At 49.2% G+C, this 22,828-nt stretch overlaps 1 protein-coding gene across 2 annotated transcripts in view; it reads left to right on the top strand.

Annotated features, from left to right (window-relative positions):
• PLAT (plasminogen activator, tissue type) overlaps positions 1 to 22,828 on the top strand; it is a 31,693-nt gene that overhangs the window by 427 nt on the left and 8,438 nt on the right. The window contains exons 2-8 of one of the 2 annotated variants that reach the window (XM_008979398.5): positions 472 to 519; positions 14,109 to 14,206; positions 15,367 to 15,409; positions 17,688 to 17,825; positions 18,741 to 18,851; positions 19,174 to 19,348; positions 21,494 to 21,585. In XM_008979398.5, coding sequence (XP_008977646.1) covers positions 14,135 to 14,206; positions 15,367 to 15,409; positions 17,688 to 17,825; positions 18,741 to 18,851; positions 19,174 to 19,348; positions 21,494 to 21,585 — 631 coding nt within the window. In that variant the 5' untranslated portion in view covers positions 472 to 519; positions 14,109 to 14,134. The remainder of the gene's footprint in view (positions 1 to 471; positions 520 to 14,108; positions 14,207 to 15,366; positions 15,410 to 17,687; positions 17,826 to 18,740; positions 18,852 to 19,173; positions 19,349 to 21,493; positions 21,586 to 22,828) is intronic. The other variant, XM_008979397.3, reaches the window with a different exon arrangement.

Raw genomic sequence — 22,828 nt, forward strand, 5'->3', positions numbered from 1 at the left:
AAATTCAGAACAACTGGCTTTGGGTTGCTCTGGACAACCCATGTGTCACTGGACACGTGGCTGTGACAGCCAGGAGGGTCCTCTGGGGTCCCCCAGTTAACCCCTTCCCCCAGTAAACCCCTAGGAAGGAACTGAGGCTGCGGATGGGGCAGAGGGGGCCTTACTTCCAGGGCATGATTTGCTAGGTGCTGGGAGAGAGAAGCAGGTGACTTTCACGTCCCACATTACCCCGTAGAGAAATGCCTCTGATCTCCTCCCCAGGTGCTGCCCCTGCAAGTCTCCACAGGTCAGTTTGGTGCTCTGGCTTTTTGCCCAGGGTGCCTCAGTCTAGTGTGCAGTACCCCTTAAAGGCCATTTCAATCACAGGGGAAAATCTAACATCAATGTCTTTTATTCCTAAAGCACTCTGTAGGAAGCCTATGAGCTCTCTAGATTTTCACTGTTATTATCTTTATTTTCTTAACCACACAGGGAGGGAGAAAGGGAGGGAGGAAAGAGGAAAACACGCCGAGGTCCCAGGTAACTAATAACAAACTCAAGCTCAAAGAAGTGTGGTAACAAGGATGCATTTGGTGGCCAATTGGGAATAATATGGTGGTCTCCCGTAGCTACTTGATGACAGAAAAAAATGTTGTGTGTGTGTGTGTGTGTGCACGCACGTGTGTTGCAATCCCAGGAAGCAGTCCTGCGAATGCCACTGTCAGGTGGAGTTCCCTCAAAGGTGACTTCCTAGCAGTTCTTGCTGTGGCAGGAATGCTCTCTCTGGGATCTAGAATCAATCCATGACAATCAAATCAATCAAAGCATGAGCTGCTGGATGAGTGCTTCTTGTGCAGGCGGAGTTGGACTCTGGCACCGGCAGGGACACGGTGAGTATTGAGATATGAACAGCTCCGTCCCGCCCATCCATTTATTCCACCTCAAATGTTCTCATAGACACCAGCCTCCAATCTCTGGATCAAATGATAAAGCCCCAGATCAAAATCTCAGGAGCAAACGAAAGCTGACCTCTCTCTAAAGTGCTCCTTCTCTGCCTGACTCTCCAAGATCAGCTGTTTATTGCACGATATCTCGTGTTGGATTCTCTGTGTCTGTGGCTCCCCCTGCTTCATCACGGGCCTGGGCCAGGCCGGGCAGCTGGGGAGTAGCTGGGAATAGCCATTCCCCTTGTCGGTTTGTGAATTCACTGAGGCTTTGATTCCCCCCAGAGCCTGATGCGTTGCTGAGCGGAGCCAGTGGTCAGTAGATTTCAAAGGATTCCAGCAAGCAACCCAGGCACTTCTTTGTGAACCCAAAAGTATCTGAGATGGGTCTCAGTCAATTTAGAAAGTTTATTTTGCCAATGTTAGGGAAATATCTGTGACATAGCCTCCGGAGGTTCTGAGGACCTGTGCTCAAGGTGGCCAAGGTGTGGCTTGGGAGACATGAGACATTAGACAATGTGTGTAAGATATGCAGTAGCTCGGTCGGGAAAGGCAGGGCAACTCTACAGGGACTTCCAGGTCATAGGTAGGTAAGAGACAAAAGGCTGCATTCTTTCGAGTCTTTGTCAGCCTTTCACTGAATACACAATTTACATGTGAGAGTGGGGCAGAGGAAGAGTCATTTGTGCCTTAGTTGGCTCAGTGAATCTACTTTTTTTGGTTTTTTTTTTTTTTTTTTGAGATGAAATTTCACTCGTGTTGCCCAGACTGGAGTGCAGTCTCACTGCAACCTCCACCTTCCGGGTTCAAGTGATTCTCCTGCCTCAGCCTCCTGTATAGTTGGGATTACAGGCACCTGCCATCACATCTGACTAATTTTTGTATTTTTAGTAGAGACAGGGTTTCACCATGTTGGCCAGACTGGTCTTGAACTCCTAATCTCAGGTCATCCACCCACCTCAGCCCCACAAAGAGCTGGGATTACATGCGTGAGCCACCATGCTCAGCCTGAATCTACATTTTTACAAAAACAATAGGGTAGAGGAAGCAATCAGATATGCATTTTTCTCAGGTGAGCAGAGGGATGACTTGAGGTCTGTCCTTTGTCCTGTATCTTGTCCTGTATTCATTTGCATTGCCAGGTGAACTTCAGCAGAACTGCTTTAGGGTAAAGAACTTGAAGGCCGTAAAGACTTTCCTTGTGGGTAAATGGTGAGGGAGGTAAGTAGCTTTTTATCTCTGTAGCTGCCTATGTGGGAATAAAATGGGAGGCAGCTTTGCCTCGTGCAGCTCCTAGCTTGGCTTTTCCCTTTGGCTTAGTGATTTGAGGGTCTCAAGATTTATTTTCCTTTCACACCTTGGTTGTGTCACTTGAAGCCATCATTACCATTTAGGGCTTTTCTCTTTTTCTGGTAAATGAGTAGCCAGGATTAGACCACAGTTGGGAAAAGTTACTGTATAGCTCAGATGAGGCCTATTGCTGGTCTGCCAACAGGAGGTTTTTTTTGGTCAAGGCGTTTTACAGCAGCTTAAGGGGGCCTTTTGCTGGATTCCTCCATTTGGAAGGAGTAGTGTTGGCTTCAGGACTTCTAAAGCTTCCAGAGTGTGTAAAGGTTATTTCCAGTCCTATGGCTGAGAGGGCAATGTGGTTGATAAACAATGGTAGTGAATGTAGCTCCCTTTGGAATTCAAAATCCATGTACTTCTCTGAGACACTGAGTCTCTGGTGTTGAGGAAAATTTTAGGTTCTTGTTGAAATATTGAGTTTTCCTTTTTTATTGTTTTTATTTTTTTTGAGACGGAGTCTCGCTCTGTCACCCAGGCTGGAGTGCAGTGGTGTGATCTCTGCTCTCTGCAACCTCTGCCTCCCAGGTTCACGTGATTCTCCTGTCTCAGCCTCCCAAGTAGCTGGAATTATAGGAGTGTGCTACCACGCCTGATTAATTTTTGTATTTTTTAGTAGAGACAGGGTTTCACCATGTTAGTCATGCTGGTCTTGAACTTCTGACCTCGTGATCCACCTGCCTCGGCCTTCCAAAGTGCTGGGATTACAGGTGTGAACCACCATGCCTGAAACAGCACATTCTCTTAGCAATATGTGTGTGTGTGTGTGTGTGTGTGTGTGTGTGTGTAATTTTTAGAGATGAGGTCTCACTCTGTCACTCAGGCTGGAGTGCAGCAGCATGATCATAGCTCATTGAACCTTCAAACTCCTGGGCTCAAGTGATCCTCTACCTCAGCCTCCCAAGTAGCTAGGACTACAGGTGCGTGCTGCCACATCCAGCTAATAATAAAATTTTTTTTGTAGAAGCGGGGTCTTGCTATGTTGCCCAGGCTGGTCTCAAACTCCTGGTCTCAAGCAACCCTCTTGTCATGGCCTCACAAAGTGCTGGGAGTACAGGCAACAGCCACTGCACCCAGCTCCTCTTAGTGATATTTTACAAATTTTATATTAAAAAAAATTTCATATTTATCCCACTTGGGAAACTTTTGTAGAATGGGATAGAGGGACAGATAAACCCAATTCTTGATCCACTAAAAAATAACACCTGTGACAGAGTGAAGATGAAACAGGTTCTAGGCACACAGCAGATGTTTTAAAAACATTTTTGAACTCAACTTTGCTGGAGTGGTGGTGCTGATCATGACTGCCAGGAAATGCTAGCCAGCTCTTCCTATATGGGTTACATGACTGGGTGTCTGCAGCAGCTGCATGAATTACACATGCCAATGGCCAAGACCCAGCAGTGCCTCGGCCAACAGACCCAGCCGATGCACACGGGTGATGGCGCAATGCTTCAAACACACACACTGGTGGCTTGGGGAAGGTTTTTTGAGGATTGATCAGAAGATCTGATTCCACCTGGAGTCTCTGACGTGATTACTTCCGGGCTAGGTGGAACCCGGATACCAGGAGACCTGCGTATTGAGAGCCTTTTCTATTTATTATGTAGTCACAAATATTCCATTAACATAGAGCTAGGCATTAGAGAATCCATGCTGGATTCCTCCAAAGGCCCCTAAATCCTTAGAATGCTCAGAGATTTCAAGCACATGTCCTCCTAGGATCACCTCAACAAGCCTGGGATGGACACCCTCCTCCGCATTCCCCTCCAAGCCCACCCCGCCCTCACCTCACTGCATGGCACGGCACTGCTCTGCTGGACCCAGAGTGTCTAGTCATTCATCAGGCCCCTTCTTAACTATGAGCTATTTGAGGATAAGAGCTGCGTCTTTGCATCGCCAGAGCCTGTGCCAGGGCACGCTTGGTGCTCTGTTCACGTTGATGGTGAATAGATGGCACGGGTTGATCATGGTCTCCGAGTGCCTAAGAGGGAAGCGGCTCATGTGGGTGCTTGAGGCCTGGGGGATAGGGGTCTGGCAGGCACTGGGAGGAGGACACCCCTGCAACTTCTCCATCCCCCTAGGTGGGGCTCTTGATGTGAGCAGTTTTATTTCAGCTGAGTCTCCAGAAGGCAGGGGATGGGGACTGGGGCAAGGGGACTGCTAAACCAGCATGGATAAGCTAGCAGAGGCCAGGTGCACAGCTCCTGCCTGTAATCCCAGTACTTGGGAGGCCAGGGCGGGCAGGTTCCTTGGGCCAAGGAGTTCGAGACCAACCTGGTCAACATTAGCCAGACTCTGTTTCTACAAAAAATGAAAAAAAAAAAAGTAGCCAGTTATGGTGGCATGCACCTGTAGTCCCAGCTACTTGGGAAGCTGAGGTGGGAGGACCTCTTGAGCCAGGGAGTTTGAGACTGCAGTGAGCTGTGATCACGCCACTGCACTCCAGTCTGAGTGACAGAACGAGACCCCGCCTCTAAATAAATAGAGAGAGAGACTACCCGTCAGCTTGATTTCTGCTGGCTATTCTCATTCTGTCATACTCACCAAAAAGAGAAACTTGTTTTATTTTGTCTTGTTGTAGCAAGAGCCAGGGTCTACCACCTGGGCAACTGAGAGAAAGGGAAGGATTTTTGGGGGGAAGCTTCAATTTCCTTATTTTTCTCACGTGATGCCTCTGACTTTTATGATGCGGCTGGTCAGATGGGCTTTATCAAAAGAGATGGCCTGATTCCCAGCTGTCAGCTTCTAGTTCCAGCTTCTGCTGGGAGTCCACAGTGGCCTCTGCATGCGTGGTGTGAGAAAGGCAAATAAAAAACAGTAAAAACCAGATTAAAGACACCACCCTGTATTAAGGAAATAATGGCTCTTATTGATACTGTTCTATGAACACAGACGAAGGAACAAAATTCTCCATCAATTTCAGGGAATTGGTTATAGGCTAACACAGGTGGCCAGATGATCTAGGAAGCAGGATTCAGTATTAACAGGGATCTATGAGGACCCCACGGAGCGTGGTGTCTCTTCAATGTCGGCAGCTTCAAGCTGTTCCAGGGAGAAGCTGGAAAGCCTTGGAGCTCTGGTTGCGGAAGGAAGTTCATGACAGTAGGTGCAGGTCGCTCCTGCCACAAACCAGGTGTGGAGGAAGGACTTACCTGCTTCTCCAGTTACCTTACAATTCAGCAAGATGAAAATGATTAGCTCATGAGAAAAACCAGGAAACTGAGGCTCAGAGAGAGTGAGCTGCCCACACAGAACCTGTGCTGTAAATGCAGTCAGGTTTCCCGCTTAAGAATCCGGTGACCATGCCCCTTCTGTGCGGTATTCTGCTGTTGTATAACACGTGGAACAGCACATTAAGAATGCTACGGCCGAGGCCAGGTGCGGTGGCTCATGCCTGTAATCCCAGCACTTTGGGAGGCCTAGGCGGGCAGGTCACCTGAGGTTGGGAGTTGGAGACCAACCTGACCAGCATGGCGAAACCCTGTCTCTACTAAAAATGCAAAAATTAGCCAGGCGTGGTGGTACGCACTCGTAATCCAAGCTACTCTGGAGTCTGAGGGAGGAGAATCGCTTGAACCCCGGAGTCGGAGGTTGCAGTGAGCTGAGATCATGCCACTGCACTCCAGCCTGGGTGACAGAGTGACCCTCCACTTCAAAAAGTTACAATCGGGTGTCACACAGACAGTGAGGAGTAGTGGAAAGAGTGTCAGGTTTGGGGTAAGAGAATTGTGTCTCCTGGGCTCGAGTCCTGATGCCAGCTCTCACAGGGTGTGTCACCGTACAGCACGACCCTTATACTTTTTTTTTGAGACAGGGTCTCTCTCTGTCACCCAAGCTGGAGAGCAGTCTTATGATCATAGCTCACTGCAGCCTCAAACTCCCAGGCTCAGGCCATCCTTCCACCTCAGCCTCCTGAGTAGCTGGGACTACAGGCATGCACCACCATGACCAACTAAGTTTTTGTATTTTTCGTAGAGACAGGGTTTTGCCATGTTGCCCAGGCAGGTCTCAAACTCCTGGAATCAAGCTACCCACCTTCCTTGGCCTCCCAAAGTGTTGGGATTACAGACATGAGCCACCACACCTCGCAAATTTTTGTATTTTTTTTTTGTACAGTCGGGGCCTCCCTATATTGCCAAGGCTGGTCTTGAACTCCTGGGCTCATATGATCCACCCTCCTCGGCCTCCCAGAGTGTTGGGATTATGGACATGCTCTTGGCCCCTGAAACTTTTTTGAAGTTCAGTTCTCTCATCTGTAAAAAACGAGGTAATAATATTGCCTCAAATGACTTAACGGACATGAAAGCGTTTTGTAAACTCTGTGCCTGGGAAGGTGGAAGCTGCTCGAATGCCTGTTGAGTGAGTGGCATTAATCTGTGTACATTTCTCATGCGACTATAATGTCACTTTCAAGTAAGGAAGGCCAGTAAAATGCAGGTCAAGTCATGTAATGATACGATGAAAGTTTCTGATCAGTATTTCCTAATTCAAGCATGTTGAAATGTGGAGATGTGCTGGAGAATTGTCAAATCATTGCGTGTTTAATTACATTGTGAGGATGTTTGCTTTAGGGAGTGGAAGGAACATGAGGCACGAATGACCTTCATCACCGAACACGACATCCATTTAGATTCACTTTAGATTCCAGGGCTTGTTTAGATGCAGACTTTGCGGTTAACATTTTATTGCACTGACTGATTTAGTTTTCACCAGGTGGACCTTGTGTCTGCTTCAGAAGGATCTAAGTTTATTAGAACAGGGTTTCTTCTGTTTTGATTGTGGGAGGAGGCAGGATAGCCTTCTGTTTTCCTAGACCCACAACCAACATTCCCCACTCCTCCAAATAACCAGGATTACTGGGCCGAGGGTAGCGCCTCGAGGGGATGACAGCTGCACATGCCTGCTGTAGCTTTTTCTGAGTTTAATTCCATATAGCTTAGACACAGGCCATATGCCTACATTTGGAAGATGCTTTGGAGAAAATTCTGCTCTGATGGGTGGGGGCAGGGTGTGCCAGGAAGAGATTCTATTTTTCTTTTTTCTTTTTTTTTTTGAGACGGAGTTTCACTCTTGTTACCCAGGCTGGAGTGCAATGGCGCGATCTCGGCTCACCGCAACCTCCACATCCTGGGTTCAGGCAATTCTTCTGCCTCAGCCTCCCGAGTAGCTGGGACTACAGGCACGCACCACCATGCCCAGCTAATTTTTTGTATTTTTAGTAGAGACGGGGTTTCACCATGTTGACCAGGATGGTCTCGATCTCTTGACCTCATGATCCACCCGTCTCGGCCTCCCAAAGTGCTGGGATTACAGGCTTGAGCCACCGCGCCCGGCCTCTTATTTTTCTTTTTCTAAGACATGGGGTCTTGCTATGTTGCTTAGGCTGGTCTTGAACTCCTCGCCTCAAGTGATCCTCCTGCCTCAGCCTCCTGAGTAGCTAGGACTGCAGATACAAACCACCACACTCAGCTCTGAGAGGATTCTATTCTCTTTACCTTATTGGAACTGGAGATATTAGATAGGAAACAGTTTCTTCTCCCCTAGTTATAAACAGTTCTGTTAAGAGAGGGAACATAATCATTTCGCCTATAGAAAATCACCTTTTTGAAAATGTAAGAACTACTTATGTGATGGTAGTTTTTGAAAGTGGTTTTTCTTTTGAGGTCATGGCCTCTGTAATAAGAAGGGCCTGGAGAAGTGGGATGAGAGCTACCAGGCTCGAAGCTCCTGTTCGGAACAAAGGTGTGCTTTCGTGGGAGCCTGCCGCCCTCGAGAGGCTAGTTCCTCTCCCAGCATCTCACCTCAGCTCTCGTCGTGCTCTAGAAACTTGCCTTTGCTGGTCCAAGGCATCCTTCCAGGCTATGGTGGTTGTGGTGGGGGTGGCAGTGGAGAGGGTGTTGTTTTCTTTAAACCCATGAGTCATTTTAGGGTACTGGTACTCTCGGAGACTGACTTTCTCTTGCTCTGATTTGGAGACAGACCTTTTGCAAAGCAACAATAACCTAAGAATCTTGACCAAAGATGAATGTAGCAGACCTTGTACATGGTGCAACATTTGATAATAGTATCAGTTTACTTTTGTGTTTCCCTTGCAATTTCCCTCCTCCACTAGCTTGCTGATGTTTCTGCCTTCTTCTTGCTGGCAAGAGTGCAGACTATAATTCTTCAGTTCATTAACATCTGGAGCAATTGCACTGTCTGTAATTTGATTGATTGACTACATGTGTACAGTTCCTTTATTGCAAGTCTCCTTTTCTTTTCTTTTTGAGACAGAGTCTCACTCTGTCACCAGGTTGGAGTGTAGTGGGGTGATCTGGGATCACTGCAATTTCCGCCTCCCAGGTTCAAGTGATTCTCCTGCCTCAGACTCCAGAGTAGCTGGGACTACGTGTGCATACCACCATGCCCAGCTAATTTTTATTTTTAAAAGTATTTTTAGTAGAGATGGGCTTTCACCATGTTGGCCAGGATGGCCTCGATTTCTTGATCTCGTGATCTGCCTGCCTTGGCCTCCCAAAGTGCTGGGATTACAGGCGTGAGCCACTGTGCCCAGCCTGCAAGTCACTTTTCTATATAATTTTTTTTTACAAAGTCCCACTCTGTCGTCCAGGTTGGAGTGCAGTGGCACCATCTCAGCTCACTGCAACCTCCACCTCCTGGGTTCAAGCGATTCCCCTCCCTCAGCCTCCCAAGTAGCTAGGATTACAGGCACCTGCCACCATGCCTGGCTAATTTTTTTTTTGTTTTCTTAGTAGAGATGGAGTTTCACCATATTGGCTAGGCTTGTTTCAAACTCCTGACCACAAGTGATCCACCCGCCACAACCTTTCAAAGTGCTGAAATTATAGGCTTGAGCCATCATGCCTGGCCATATAATCTATTTTTTTTAAATGTTTTTATATTAAAATATATAGAGACAGAGTCTCACTATGTTGCCCAGGCTGGTCTTGAACTCCTGGGTTCAAGCGATCCTCCAACCCTGCCCTCCCAAAGTGCTGGGGTTACAGGCATGAACCACCACATGCGACCTCACTTTCCTATATAATTGAAACAATAGAACTGCAGCACCATTTGTAGCAGTTTCCCGTTTTACACCGCATGTGCACACTCCCTATATCACATGTTCTCACAAAAAAACAGAAACCACAGGATGTCAGCCCCAGAGACAACCTTGGAGCATCCAGCCCACTTGGTTCTGCATTGCTGGCAGCAGATTTTATGTCGCAAAATATAGATGTTTTCGGGGAAAGACCGCACATTAATTTTTGCTCAGTCATTTTTACCTTATGTGAATGAGTTGATCAGTTCATTTCCTGGGAGCTGGTTTTTATGGAGGGAAGATGGAGCCAGTAGGAGGAAGATAGAGGGGGAGGGCGTTGAGACAGCACCCCACCAACATTCCCCTGTCCCTCCTCCAGCTGACCTCCACCTTTCCAGGGGCTGTGCCCAATCCAGAATCAGTTACTCACTGGTGCTCATTGACCATCATTCCGCCATGTGGCCACCACAGAAATGACCACCACCTTTCTGGTGTTCTCGGCCAAAATGGCACACATCCTTAGCTCTGGGAAACAGTCCATCTTCCAGGAGAGTGTGCTTACAGCGCGGTACCCTACTCCCTGGTTACCAGACTATTGTTCCCATGTTTCCCCGAGAACAGTCATCATTTTCAGGTTGTTTGGCAGGGCCGGGGAACAGAGTCACTCTGGTTGCTGCAGTCAACAGACCAAAAATGGCTTCCAGCCAGGAAGGTCAGAGCTGCTCCGTGGGACACGCATGCAGCTTGGAAGCAGACAGGGCCGGCCGAGCACAGATCCACACGCTGCGTCTGACACACAGGTGCCTGGCCACACATCCTTCAGATCCAGCCTGCATTCTGTCAGCCAACTCACAGGCCCTGTTTTTCTAATTTGCACAGATTCTTTGTCAACCTGCCGTGCCTTGCTGAACTTCATCCAACAGAGAGGGTCCCTTTTGCAAATCTGCAAAAATAACTTTGTGTGCCAGGGTGGCCTGACAGGGTAGGCCTTGGGGTCCTGGGACCAGCATTCCACCTCTTCGTTCATACAGCGATTCAGGATTCCAGCCCAGCAAAAGTCAGCAACCTTGGGGCTTTCCTTTCTTTTTTTTCTCCTGTTTTTCTGTGGCTCCCTTCCTACCCCCTTCCTTCCTTCTTCTTCTTTGCCTGCTTTTTTAGTTCTTTGATGATTATGAGAAACTACTAAATATAGCAAAAGGAAGATAACACAGAACAAAATTACAAGTCTTTGTATTGATAAAAACAAGCCTCTGAAGGCTTCTTCCATCCATTCTGCCAACGCCATCTCTCCTGGCCTTGCCAGAGCACTCGTGGACCTCCCTTTGGTGAGGCCCGAAGTCCATCCTGGCCACACCCTGCAGTCCTGGGTCTGAGTCTAGAGTTTTGGCTTTCACTCTGCTCTGCATCCTGGCACTGCCGCCAGACCTCAACGCCCCCCTCTTCTTCAGTGAAGGCAAAACAGGACACATTTTTCCTCCCTCTTTTCTCTTTCTGTTTTCAGACTGCACTGTTATTCTGCTGGCTGGATGACTCATTTCTTTGTCATCTCTTACCCACTAGGCCTTTCCAGCTGCTCCAGTTGCCTCTACATGATGTGGACAGAGCTATCACCCTGCTGGGGTGAGATTCGCTTGCGATGAGTCAGCTCAAGGGGCAGGAAGGTCCAGGGAGTCAGAGGAAGAGAAGAGACAAGTCTCTAATTCACTGAGGAGAACAAAGACAGAAAGATGCTCCTGCTCCCTTAGCTCTTATTGAAATTGTTCAGTTGCAAAAGGGTGGAGTGCAATGCAGCTGGTGGTGTGTGTGGGCCAGCCCCAGGTCATGCTCCTCCTCCACTGGTCCCCACAACCCCTGGTTATCCAGAAAGGGGGATGTTCGGGCAACACTGGTGTGTCCATACTGCACTCACACTGCAGCTTCCCACCATCTAGGATTGCATTCCCTGTAGGAAGACTTTGAGTTCTTAAAATAAAGCAGTAACTTGGTGGGCATCGGGAAAAATCAACCAAACTGATACCCCAGGCTGGGATGCATGAGCCTGTCAAGAGGGCTGGGTGGTGTGGACCGGGATGAAGGTCAGGTTCACTCACTCACTGGCGGTTTCATTCAGAATTCCTGTGAGGTGGGAGCACTCACCATCCTTGGGGCTTGCCTAAGAGTAAGGAGTGGGGTAACCTAGAAATACATGAACATCAGGGAGAAGCACGGAAGGAGTTTCAGATGAGCTGCTTTTACAAGGTTAAGTAATGGGATAAAATTAAAAAGGGGAATTTAGGAGGAATTTTGGGAAGTTTTGAGAAATGGGAAATTTGAGGAACTTTGATAAAGAAGAGATCTGGAGAAAGTCCCGTGATAAGAAGATTCCACCCTGGACGCCTGGTTTCTGAAACTTCCTGGAGCCAGTGAGTAGCACAGCTCCTTCCTCCAAGAGAAAGGGGCCCACGAAGAGCGCACTCCAGGGAGACCTCGGGCACTGCGGGGGCGCGCAAAGACTGGAGACTTCTGTTTCCTCCTGATGGGATAGGTGCAGGGAGGCAGGAGGGTGCCAGGCTGGCGAGCCTCCCTCTGCACGGTGTTTTCCTATTGGAGTCGCTGTCCCGCAGGCCTCCCCCACCCTCTCCCCACACCACTCTGCCTGACACAGCAGCCCAGGGAGAATCTGTCAGGCGTGGGCTGTGGCGAGTCGAGGAGGGCGATGGGCGCCTCCCACGGGGGAGCTCTTTTCTAAGTAACCAGCGAAGATCCAGAGCCGGACCCAGGCAGGGAGGCAAGGCCTGGAAGCCCCTGAGCCGCCAGGGCCTTAGGAGCTCGGGGGAGGGGAGGTGGGACCTGAAGTTGTTGTGACTGAAGGGAAATGAGTCAGGGAAAGAAATGCCATGCTTTAATCCTTGTGGATGAAGGAAGAGCAGGCCACCAGACCGCAAAATAACACCCGACCGACTAACCTACTTTGAGCTGCCGAGGGCAGGGTGACCCGGGAGAGGCAGATGGAAACTCGAGCTCTGGGGTCCAGGGAGATCTGATTCTTCTGACCAAACACGAGATGCCTCCCCTCCTTCCTGAAAATATGCACGTTGCCGGATCTGCTGCAGTTTATGAAACAGGAGACAGATGTTCTGGCAGAGCGGTGGGGAGGGGTGGAGGGTGGAGAGGAGGGCTCTGCTTTGCAGGGAGACCCTCAGGCAGGGGAGTAGGCTCCATCCCTCGTGAAGGAATCGGGCAGTCTGAGGCAGGCTGGCTCTACGATGTGCTGGCAATAAAATCCCCACGGCTTCTGCTGCAGAAGCCCAAGAGCACATGAACGCGGCTCCATCTAGTCAAGCCCAGGGCAGGAATTCCCTTCCAGGAAACCAAGCCAGAGCACTGTGGTCTCCGGGCTGCCCAGAAGTCTCAGAAATGGTCTAGCCCTTCCGCCCACAGGGATCTCTGTGCAAAATTATCTCCCAGCATTGGCAGATGAACAGATAAACAAAACGTGGTCTATCCACACAGTGGAGTACTGTTCAGCCTTAAAAAGGAAGGGAAAATGCTGGGCGTGGTGGCTCACGCCTGTAATCCCAGCACGTTGGGAGGCTGAGGAGTGAGGGTCACTTGAGCCCAGGAGTTTGAGACCAGCCTGGACAACATAGAGAAACCTTGTCTCTTTCTCTCTACACACACACGCACACACACACTCGCACACACACACAGAAACCTTGTCTCTATATACATAGACACACACACACACAAACCTTGTCTCTATAATATACACACAAACCTTGTCCTTTACACACACACACAGAGAAATCTTGTCTCTACACACACACACACACACAGAGAAACCTTGTCTCTGTACGCACACACAGAAACCTTGTCTCTGTACATACACACAGGAAAACCTTGTCTCTATACACACACACAGAAAAACCTTGTCTCTACACACACACATACACACAGAGAAACCTTGTTTTTATGCACACACACACAGACACCTTGTCTCCATACATACACACACACAGAAACCTTGTCTCTACACAAACACACAGAGAAACCTTGTCTATATGCACACAGAAACCTTGTCTACACACACACACAGACACCTTGTCTCTATACACACACACACACACACACACACACACACACAGAGCCAGGTGCAGTGGCACATGCCTGAAGTCCTAGCTCTGGGAAGCTGAGGCAGGAGGATCTGTTGAACCCAGTGGGATCAAGGCTGCAGTGAGCCCGTGTTCATGACACTGAACTCTAGTCTGGATGACAGAGCAAGATCCCGTCAAAAAAAAAAGAAAAGAAAAAAAAAAAGAGAAGGAACTTCTGATACATGCTACAGCAGGGATGCACCTTGAAGACATTTGCAAATAAACCAGTCACAAAATAAGAAACACTGTCTGATTCCACTTGTACGATGTGTGAAGAGCAGTCAGATTCATAGAGCCAGAAAGTAGCAGGGTGGCTGCTGTGGAAAAGGGGGAGGGGAGTTAGTTTTAATGGCTGCAGAGGTTCAGTTGGGGGTGATGGAGAAGTCCTGGAGATGGGCTGTGGGGGCAGCTGCACAGCAGTGTGAAGTGCTTACTGTGACTCAACTGTGCACTTAACATCGTTAAGGTGGTAAACTTTGTGTTATGTATATTTTGCCACAATAAAAAAATATGTAGTTTCTAGAATCCTCTTCTAGATGCACGTCTGGCTTCTCCCGCGGGGCTGGTGCTGGAGGAAGCTGGCCAGGACAATGCTGCAGCTTCTCCTCTTTTGCCATCGTGGACCTCTCACACCACATGATCAAGCTCTCTTTTCTCTCCCTCCAGAATTTAAGGAACACTGTGAAGCAGTCATGCGTACAGTGAAGACAGGGCTCTGCTGTGTGCTGCTGCTCTGCGGAGCAGTCTTCGCCTGGCCCAGCCAGGTGGGTGTCCAGGATCCCCGCGTCCTGCCCCTTGAGGCTGCGATGATTCCAGAGGCTCCAGGGGTCTGCATCCATTCGGGCATGGGGTGGGAATGCTGTCAGGGAGAGGAGAAGCATAGGGACGAGGGGTCAGCATCGCTGTGGAGCACACCTCCCACACTCCCCTCTGTACAGCAGACTCTATTTGGGGGCCCAGCACAGAGCCCTAGGCACTTATTTTGAACTGAGTAAGCAGTTAATTCCATTCCCTGCCTGTGACTGCCTTTTTTGCAATCGTTTTTAAAGAATGTATTTGGGCTGGGCGCGGTGACTCACTCCTGTAATCCCAGCACTTTGGGAGGCCAAGGTGGGAGGATTGCTTGAGCCCAGGAGTTTGAGACCAGCCTGGGCAATATAGTGAGACTCTGTCTCTACAAAACAAAAACATTTAAAAATTAGTTGAGTGTAGTGGTCCCAGCTATTTGGGAGGCTGAGGCGGGAGGATCGCTTAAGCCCAGGAGGTTGACTTTGGTGACATATGATTGCCCGAATGCATTCCAGCCTGGGTGACAAACTGAGATCCTGTGTCAAAAAAAAAAAAGGCAATGCAAGTGCCATGAGCCAGAGCAGCAAGTGAGCATCACTCATGGTACTGTCTAGCTGATATGGAAGCGCTACACACTCTGAGAATGCCTAGCAGTAAAGGGCCTCACAGAAGACCAAACTAGCCCCACCTCTGCCACAGAACCCTAGAGCGGGGAGAGCCCAGGTGACTACGTGGAATAGACAGGCAGCCACAACTCAACTGCCCAGTGTGATGGCCACTGACCACGTGTAGCTGTTTGAATTTAAAATAATTAAAATTAAAGTTAAAAATTGTTTCTCAGTCCCACTGGCCACATTCCAAGCACACGGTGGCCCTGTGTGGCTTCTGTTATGGATAGCACAGACAGAAAACATTTCCGCCATGCAGAAAGCTCTTCTGAATGGTGCCAGTTAGGAAGGAGAGGGAGAATTGGGCCAGAAGGCAGGAGATGGACGCTCACTTGGGCCAGTTACCCCAGGGGGTCTCTGAGCTAGGGTGCCTGGCTGGCAGGTTCATGTGGGCCTCTGGGTTCCGCCTTTACTCTTAGGATGCCTGGCATGTGCTGATCCTTCCTCTACCCCTGGTTTCTTTGCAGGAAATCCATGCCCGATTCAGAAGAGGAGCCAGATCTTACCGAGGTTAGTACATGGGGTCATGGGAGCAGGAGGCAAGGTGGGCGCAGGGTGCATTGGGCCCTGTGAGGCCTTCCACCACCCGCCACCTGCCTATGGTGTGACAGTGCCATCGCAGTGTAATTTTACAGAGATGCCCATGTCGGCACCATCCTCCCATCAGCTGCAGCTGCTGGGGTTCTGATTCTGAGGGGAGCAAAAACAGGTGTCCCCCCAAGGAGCCAGCTTGTCAGGGATTGCAAGCTGGTGGGGGGTGGCTGGCCACTGGCCCGAGGTCCTGGTTATGCAGATTAGAAGGCAGATCCCAGGAGAGAGACAGCGGCTTGCCCAGGGTCATGCAGCCTCCAGCAGCAGGGCCAGGGCAGGCATGGCCGTGGCCAGCCCCACACTCTGGGTCTCGTCCTAGGCTGTGATCCCGCCACAGTGCACCGGCGGCTTTGCTAACAATATCCCAGCGTATCCATTACCTTCTGTTGACACAACAGGGATGTCCCACCAGGGCAACCCCCAGACGTGGCGGGGTCTCTAAATCCACGTCTAGAGTTGACTCTAGGAGGCTGAGGAATGTGAGGCTCAGCTTCAGGCCCAAAACTATCAGTTTAGGCCCTCATTTTCCCTCCTTCACCACCCAGTTCTTCTGGTTCCGGAAGACTTCACAATACCCTTTGTAAAGGTATTAAAAAGGGTAACTGACTCCCCAGAGTGAGCCACACCTCCACTCTTAACACCTTTGTTATTGGATGGCCCCGTTGCTTCCTACGAGGGTATCCTGGCCTCACCGACCTCAGAAGCAGCAAGGGTCCGACTTACAGTGAGGACGTGCCACTTCTTTCATTACTTGAAAGTAAAGTTGTTGTTTTTAAAGTTGGCATTCTGGCTTGAAACAGAAAGATGGCATGAGAATATTAACGGGAGTACTTCAACTATTTTCATTATGCCAAAAATATTTGGAGAAGTGGCACATTTTCTGCAAAGACTAAAATGTCAATTTTCTTTGGGGCCAAAAATGCATCATTTCTGTGTGGTAATACTTATGTGGAACAAAAACTCTGGCAGGCAGTTATGTATACATATATATTTTTTGGTGGATTCCAGTGAGAAGAAACCCAGGTGCAATGGCTCACATCTTTAACTCCAGTACTCTGGGAGGCTGATCCAGGAGGATGGCTTGAGCCCAGGAATTCAAGACCAGCCTGGGCAACATAGTGAGACTCCACCACCACCTCCCCCACCCCACCACCTGGGCAACATAGTGAGAGCCCCCCGCCTCCCCCGCCTCTACAAAAAATTTTAAAAATTAGCTGGATGTGGTGGTGCACACCTGCAGTCCCAGCTACTTGGGAGGTTGGGGCAGGAGGATTGCTTGAGCCTCGTAGGCGGAGGTTGCAATGAGCTGAGATCACACCCTGCATTCCAGTCTGAGTGACAGAGACCCTCAAAAAAAGAAAGAAAGAAAGAAAAGAAAATGAAAAATTAGGCTGGGTGTGGTAGCTCATGTCTGTAATCTCAGCACTTTGGGAGGAGGAGGTGGGTGGATCACTTGAAGTCAGGAGTTTGAGACCAGCCTGGCCAATATGGTGAAATCCCCTCTCTACTAAAAATATAAAAATTAGCCAGGTGCAGTGGCAGGTTTCTATAATCCCAGCTACTTGGGAGGCTGAGGAAGGAGAATCACTTGAACCCAGGAGGTGGAGATTGCAGTGAGCTGAGATCATGACACTGCACTCTAGCCTGGGTGACAGAGTGAGACTTTGTCTCAAATAAATAAAAATAAATAAATAAATCATATGAGAAGATACTCAATGGCACTCAGAAAAGAAATGCAAATTTATTTTATTTTGAGACAGAGTCTTGCCCTGTCGCCAAGGCTGGAGTGAAGTGGTGCAATCTCAGCTCACTGCAAACTCTACCTTCTGGGTTCAAGCGATTCTCCTGCCTCAGCCTCCTGAGTAGCTGGGATTACAGGCACCTGCCACCAAGGCTGGCAATTTTTGTAGTTTTAGTAGAGATGGGGTTTCACCATGTTGGTCAGGCTGGTCTCGAACTGCTGACCTCAAGTGATCCACCGGCCTCAGCCTCCCAAAGGGCTGGGATTACAGGCATGAGCCACAGCACCTGGGTGGTATTCATTATCTTGTTGTCTCCAGTTGTGTCTCTTCAAAAAAGTAGTATGCAATGGTGTCTATGGAAAGCAAGCGAGGGAGTTTTCCCAGTAGGTCCAGGGGCGTTGAGTCATTTCATTTTGAGTCATACTCTGATGAGGCCGGCCTGTCTTTTCTCACAGTGCTCTGCAGAGATGAGAAAACGCAGATGATATACCAGCAGCACGAGTCATGGCTGCGCCCCGTGATCAGAAGCAACCGGGTGGAATATTGCTGGTGCAACAGTGGCAGGGCACAGTGCCACTCGGTGCCCATCAAAAGTATGTACTGAAGCTGGGAGGTGGCACATGCCTGTGATCCCAGCACTTTAGGAGGCCAGGATGAGAGGACTGCTGGAGTCCAGGAGTTCAAGAGCAACCTGGGCAACAGACCAAGTCCCCTGTCTCTACAAAAAATAAAAAGTTAGCCAGGTCTGGTGGGGCTCACCTGTAGTCCCAGCTACTTGGGAGGCTGAGGCAGAAGGATCACTTGAGTCCAGGAATTGGAGGCTGTGGTAAGTTATGATTGTGCCACTGCACTTCAGCCTAGGCAACAGAGCAAGCCCCCATCTCTAAAACAAAACAACACAAACAAACAAAAACAGAAACCAAAAAAGCCCAGTCCGAATGGACTTAGGCTGAGGCTTCGCGTTCAGGGGTCCAGTCTCAGGAGCCTGAACCCTGTCTTCCATGGTCCCCAGCAAGTTCAGATCTTCAAAAGGAGCTTCCAGGCCTGTTCGGCCTTAGGCAGAGGTGAAGGGATGGCAGAAAGGGAGTGAGACTGAGCGACCTTGGGCAAATGCCCGCTTGCCTCGGTTTCCTCATCTGGAAAGTGGCGGGAATAATAGTGCACACTTCATGGTTTGCGGGGAGGATTAAATGAGCTGATTTTTGTAGACTGTCCAACAGTGCCTGGCACGTAGAGCACACGCTCAACGCTTTAACTCACATCATCCTCGGAGCTGCTTCAAGGGTACAGTGGACCCTTGAACAGCACTTGTCTGACCTGCAGGGTCCATTTATGTATGAATTTTTTTCAACCAAAGGCAGGATGAAAACAGTATTTGTAGGATGTGGAACTGGTATACGTGTGTTCCGCGCTGCAGGACTTGAGTGCATATGGACGCGGCTCCTGGAACCCTGGCCCGTGTGCACAGAGGGAGGCTGACATTAGGGCTTCCTTCTTATACTTGACAGGTTGCAGTGAGCCGAGGTGTTTTAATGGGGGCACCTGCCGGCAAGCCCTGTACTTCTCAGATTTCGTGTGCCAGTGCCCCGAAGGATTTACTGGGAAGAGATGTGAAATAGGTGAGTAGGTGGGAGCATGTGAGAGGGTCTGAAATGCCACTTCCCCAGCCCCCCAGGAAGGAAAGGCAGGGTGCAATGGCAGGGCCAGGGTAGGGGCCAGGGACAGAGAAGGCGCTTCTGACGTGGGTGGGAAAGCACAGTGCCAGGTAGCAGGCAGAGCTTGGGTGTGACCCTGGAACCAGGCTGGCACTCCTGCCACCAGCCTGTGGCTTCTGAGCCAGCCTACATCAGGCCTGGGGGATGACAGGGCAGAGGGGAAGCCCCCTGAGGGCTGAATGAAGGGGATTCCCATGTGAAGCATCTGTGCCCTGCTCTCCGTCAGATACCAAGGCCACATGCTACGAGGACGAGGGCATCAGCTACAGGGGCACGTGGAGCACGGCAGAGAGCGGCGCTGAGTGCACCAACTGGAACAGCAGTGTGCTGGCCCAGAAGCCCTATAGCGGGCGGAGGCCGGATGCCGTCAGGCTGGGCCTGGGGAACCACAACTACTGCAGGTAAGGGCATGATCCCGAGGTGGGTTCCCCTGGTGAGAATCTGCTATGGCTAGGGAAAGATTCTAGCAGATCCATCAGGGTTTTCCCGAGAAACAGAACCAATACAGGATGAATGGATGGATAGATAGATGGATAGATTGATGGATGGATGGATAATAAATAGAAGATAGATGGATAGATGATAGGTGATAGATAGATGATAGATTGACAGATGATAGATGATTGATTGATAGATGATAGATTAGATAAATAGATGTTAGATACATAGATGATAGATGAGAGAGAGAGAGAGAGTGTGTGCGTGTGAACCCAAAGTAACTGAGACAGCTCTCAATCAATTTAGAAAGTTGATTTTGCAGCCAGGCGCGGTGGCTCACGCCTGTAATCCCAGCACTTTGGGAGGCTGAGGCAGGTGGATCACGAGGTCAAGAGATCGAGACCATCCTGGTCAACATGGTGAAACCCCATCTCTACTAAAAATACAAAAAATTAGCTGGGCATGGTGGTGCATGCCTGTAATCCCAGCTACTCAGGAGGCTGAGGCAGGAGAATTGCCTGAACCCAGGAGGTGGAGGTTGCAGTGAGCTGAGATCGCGCCATTGCACTCCAGCCTGGGTAACAAGAGCGAAACTTGATCTAAAAAAAAAAAAAAAAGTTGATTTTGCCAAGGTTAAGGACATGTCGGTGACACAGCCTCAGAAGGTCCTGAGGACACGTGCCCAAGGCAGTCAGGGCGCAGCTTGCTTTTACATATTTTAGGGAGTCGTGAGACATCAATCAACATGTGTAAGATGTACATGGGTTTGGTCTGGAAAGGTGGGACCACTCAAAGCAGGGGCTTCCAGGTCATAGGCAGATAAGAGACAAAAGGCTGCATTCTGAGTCCTTGATGAGCTTTTCACTGAACACACAATTCAGTCTGGCTCAGTTGATCTGCATTTTTACGTAAACGATAGGGCAGAGGAAGCAATCAGATATGCATTAGTCTCAGATGGGTGAGGGATGACTTCCTGTCCCGCACCTGGGAAGATAAGCTGTCCCTTCACATCGCCAGGGTGAAATTCAGCAGAACTGTTTTAAAGTAAAGATCTTCAGGTCCGCAAGCAATTTCCTTGTAGGGAATTTTTAAATAAAAATCTTTGTAGCTATCTTATTGAGGAAGAAAATGGGAGGCAGGTTTGCCTGGCGTGGTTCCTAGCCTGACATTCCCCTTTGCTTAGTGATGTTGGCAACCCGAGCTTTATTTTCTTTCACACTAGATAGATAGAAAGACATTTATGTTACAGAACTGGCTGACAGGATCGTGGGGGCTGGCAAGTCTGAAATATGTAGGTCAGCCAGGCTGGAGACACAGGCAGGAGCTGAGGCTGCTATCTGAAGGCAGAATTCCTTATTCGGGAAACCTCATATTTGCTCTTGAGGCCTTTAAGTGATTGGATGAGGCCCAGCTACGTTATCTAGGACAATTTCCTTTTCTAAAGTCAACTGGCTGTAGGTGTTAAACACATCTATAAAACACTTTCACAGCTCCTAGATGAATGTTTGATTAACGAACTGGGTACCACAGCCTGGCCAAGTCGACACATAAGACTGTGCCAGTCCACACCTTGTCAACTTGGCACCCACGGGCATCTCCTTAAACCACACCACCTCCAAGTAAACATAGGAATGAAGTCATACTCCTGCCTAACACGATACAACTACCAGTGTACAACCAAAAATGCACTCCTGCCTGGGCATGGTGGCTCGCGCCTGTAATCTCAGCACTTTGGGAGGCCAAGGCGGGTGGATCACCTGAGGTCAGGAATTCGAGACCAGCCTGGCCAACATGGTGAAAACCTGTCTCTACTAAAAATACAAAACTTAGCCAAGCCTGGTGGGGAGTACCTGTAATCCCACCCACTCCGGAGGCTGAGGCTGGAGTATTGCCCAAACTCAGGAGGTAGAGATTGCAGTGAGCTGAGATCGAGATCACGCTATTGCACTCCAGCCTGGGAGACAGAGCGAGACTCTGTCTCAAAAAAAAAAAAACAAAACAAAAAAAGCACTCCCCATTCCGCAAGAAGAGGATACAAGAGTCCTTGGGTCCCAGATGAGAGGCTTCACCATTGACCTACCCTGGCCCTCCTGGGGCTGATTTTTCAGAAACCCAGACAGAGACTCAAAGCCCTGGTGCTATGTCTTCAAGGCAGGGAAGTACAGCTCAGAGTTCTGCAGCACCCCCGCCTGCTCCAAGGGTAAGTGGCAGCCACCCCACCTTCCCCTGAGTGCCCCTGGGGGAGGAGGGTCTGGGAGGACAGGCTGACAGCCCTCTTGCGTCTGAGGGGAGGAGGGGGAGGCCAGGAGGGAGTCATTTTGGTTGCAGAGGGCAGAAAGGCAGGACTTAGGTCTGTGCCTCGGCTTGGCCTCTGACTGGCTGTTTGTCTGACCTGGAGCTGATCTCCTTGCCCTCTGACCCTCAGTTTCCTCCTCTGTGGAGGAGAGGATGGGCAGAATCAGTGGTTTTCCGTCCTTTTGAGAATAAATGGAGATTCTCCCATTTTTTATTAATGGGCGAATGGGCCTTTCTCTCTTTCACTCCCTCTCAAACCTTGTAATGAAAAAAAATAAAACAAAACTTCCCAGACTGAAAAAAATATATTAAGTTACAAGACCAGGTACAGTGGCTTATGCCTGTAATCCCAGCACTTTGGGAGGCTGAGGCAAGCAGATCACCTGAGGTCAGGAGTTCGAGACCAGCCTGGCCAACATGGGGAAACCCCATCTCTACTAAAAATACAAAAATTAGCTGGGCATGTTGGTGGGCACTGTAGTCCCAGCTACTCAGGAGGCTGAGGCAGGAGAATTGCTTGAATGGAGCAGAGGTTGCAGTGAGCTGAGATCATGCCATTGCACTCCAGCCTGGGCGATAGAACAAAAAACTGTTTAAAAAAAAAGAAAAGAAAAAAATACTAAGTTACAAAAAGGCACTATGGATTCAGTGGTACTTTTACAAATCATTACATTATTTATCACAGCACTATGAAAGATACTTATTAAAGTTCTAAACACATATAGGGCCAGGTGCAGTGGCTCATGTCTGTAATCCCAGTACTTTGGGAGACTGAGGCAGGAGAATTGCTTGAGCCCAGGAGTTTGAGACCAGCCTGGGCAACAAAGTGAGACTCCATCTCTATGAAAAATACAAAAATTAGGCAGGTGTGGTGGCATGTGCCTATGATCCCAGCTGCTTGGGAGGCTGAGGTGGGAGGCTGAGGTGGAAGGACAGCTTGAGCCTAGGAGGTTGAGGCTTTGGTAAGCAATGATTGTGCCACATTGCATTCCAGCCTGGGTGACAGTGAGATCCTATCTCAAAATAAATGCATAAATATGTGTGTGTGTATATATATATATGTATATGTTAGATATATATTAAATTTATATATGTATATATATTATTTGTATGTATATGTCTAACACACACACACACACACACATATA

The sequence above is a fragment of the Callithrix jacchus genome, chromosome 13 (assembly GCF_049354715.1).
Source record: "Callithrix jacchus isolate 240 chromosome 13, calJac240_pri, whole genome shotgun sequence".
NCBI lineage: Eukaryota > Metazoa > Chordata > Mammalia > Primates > Cebidae > Callithrix > Callithrix jacchus.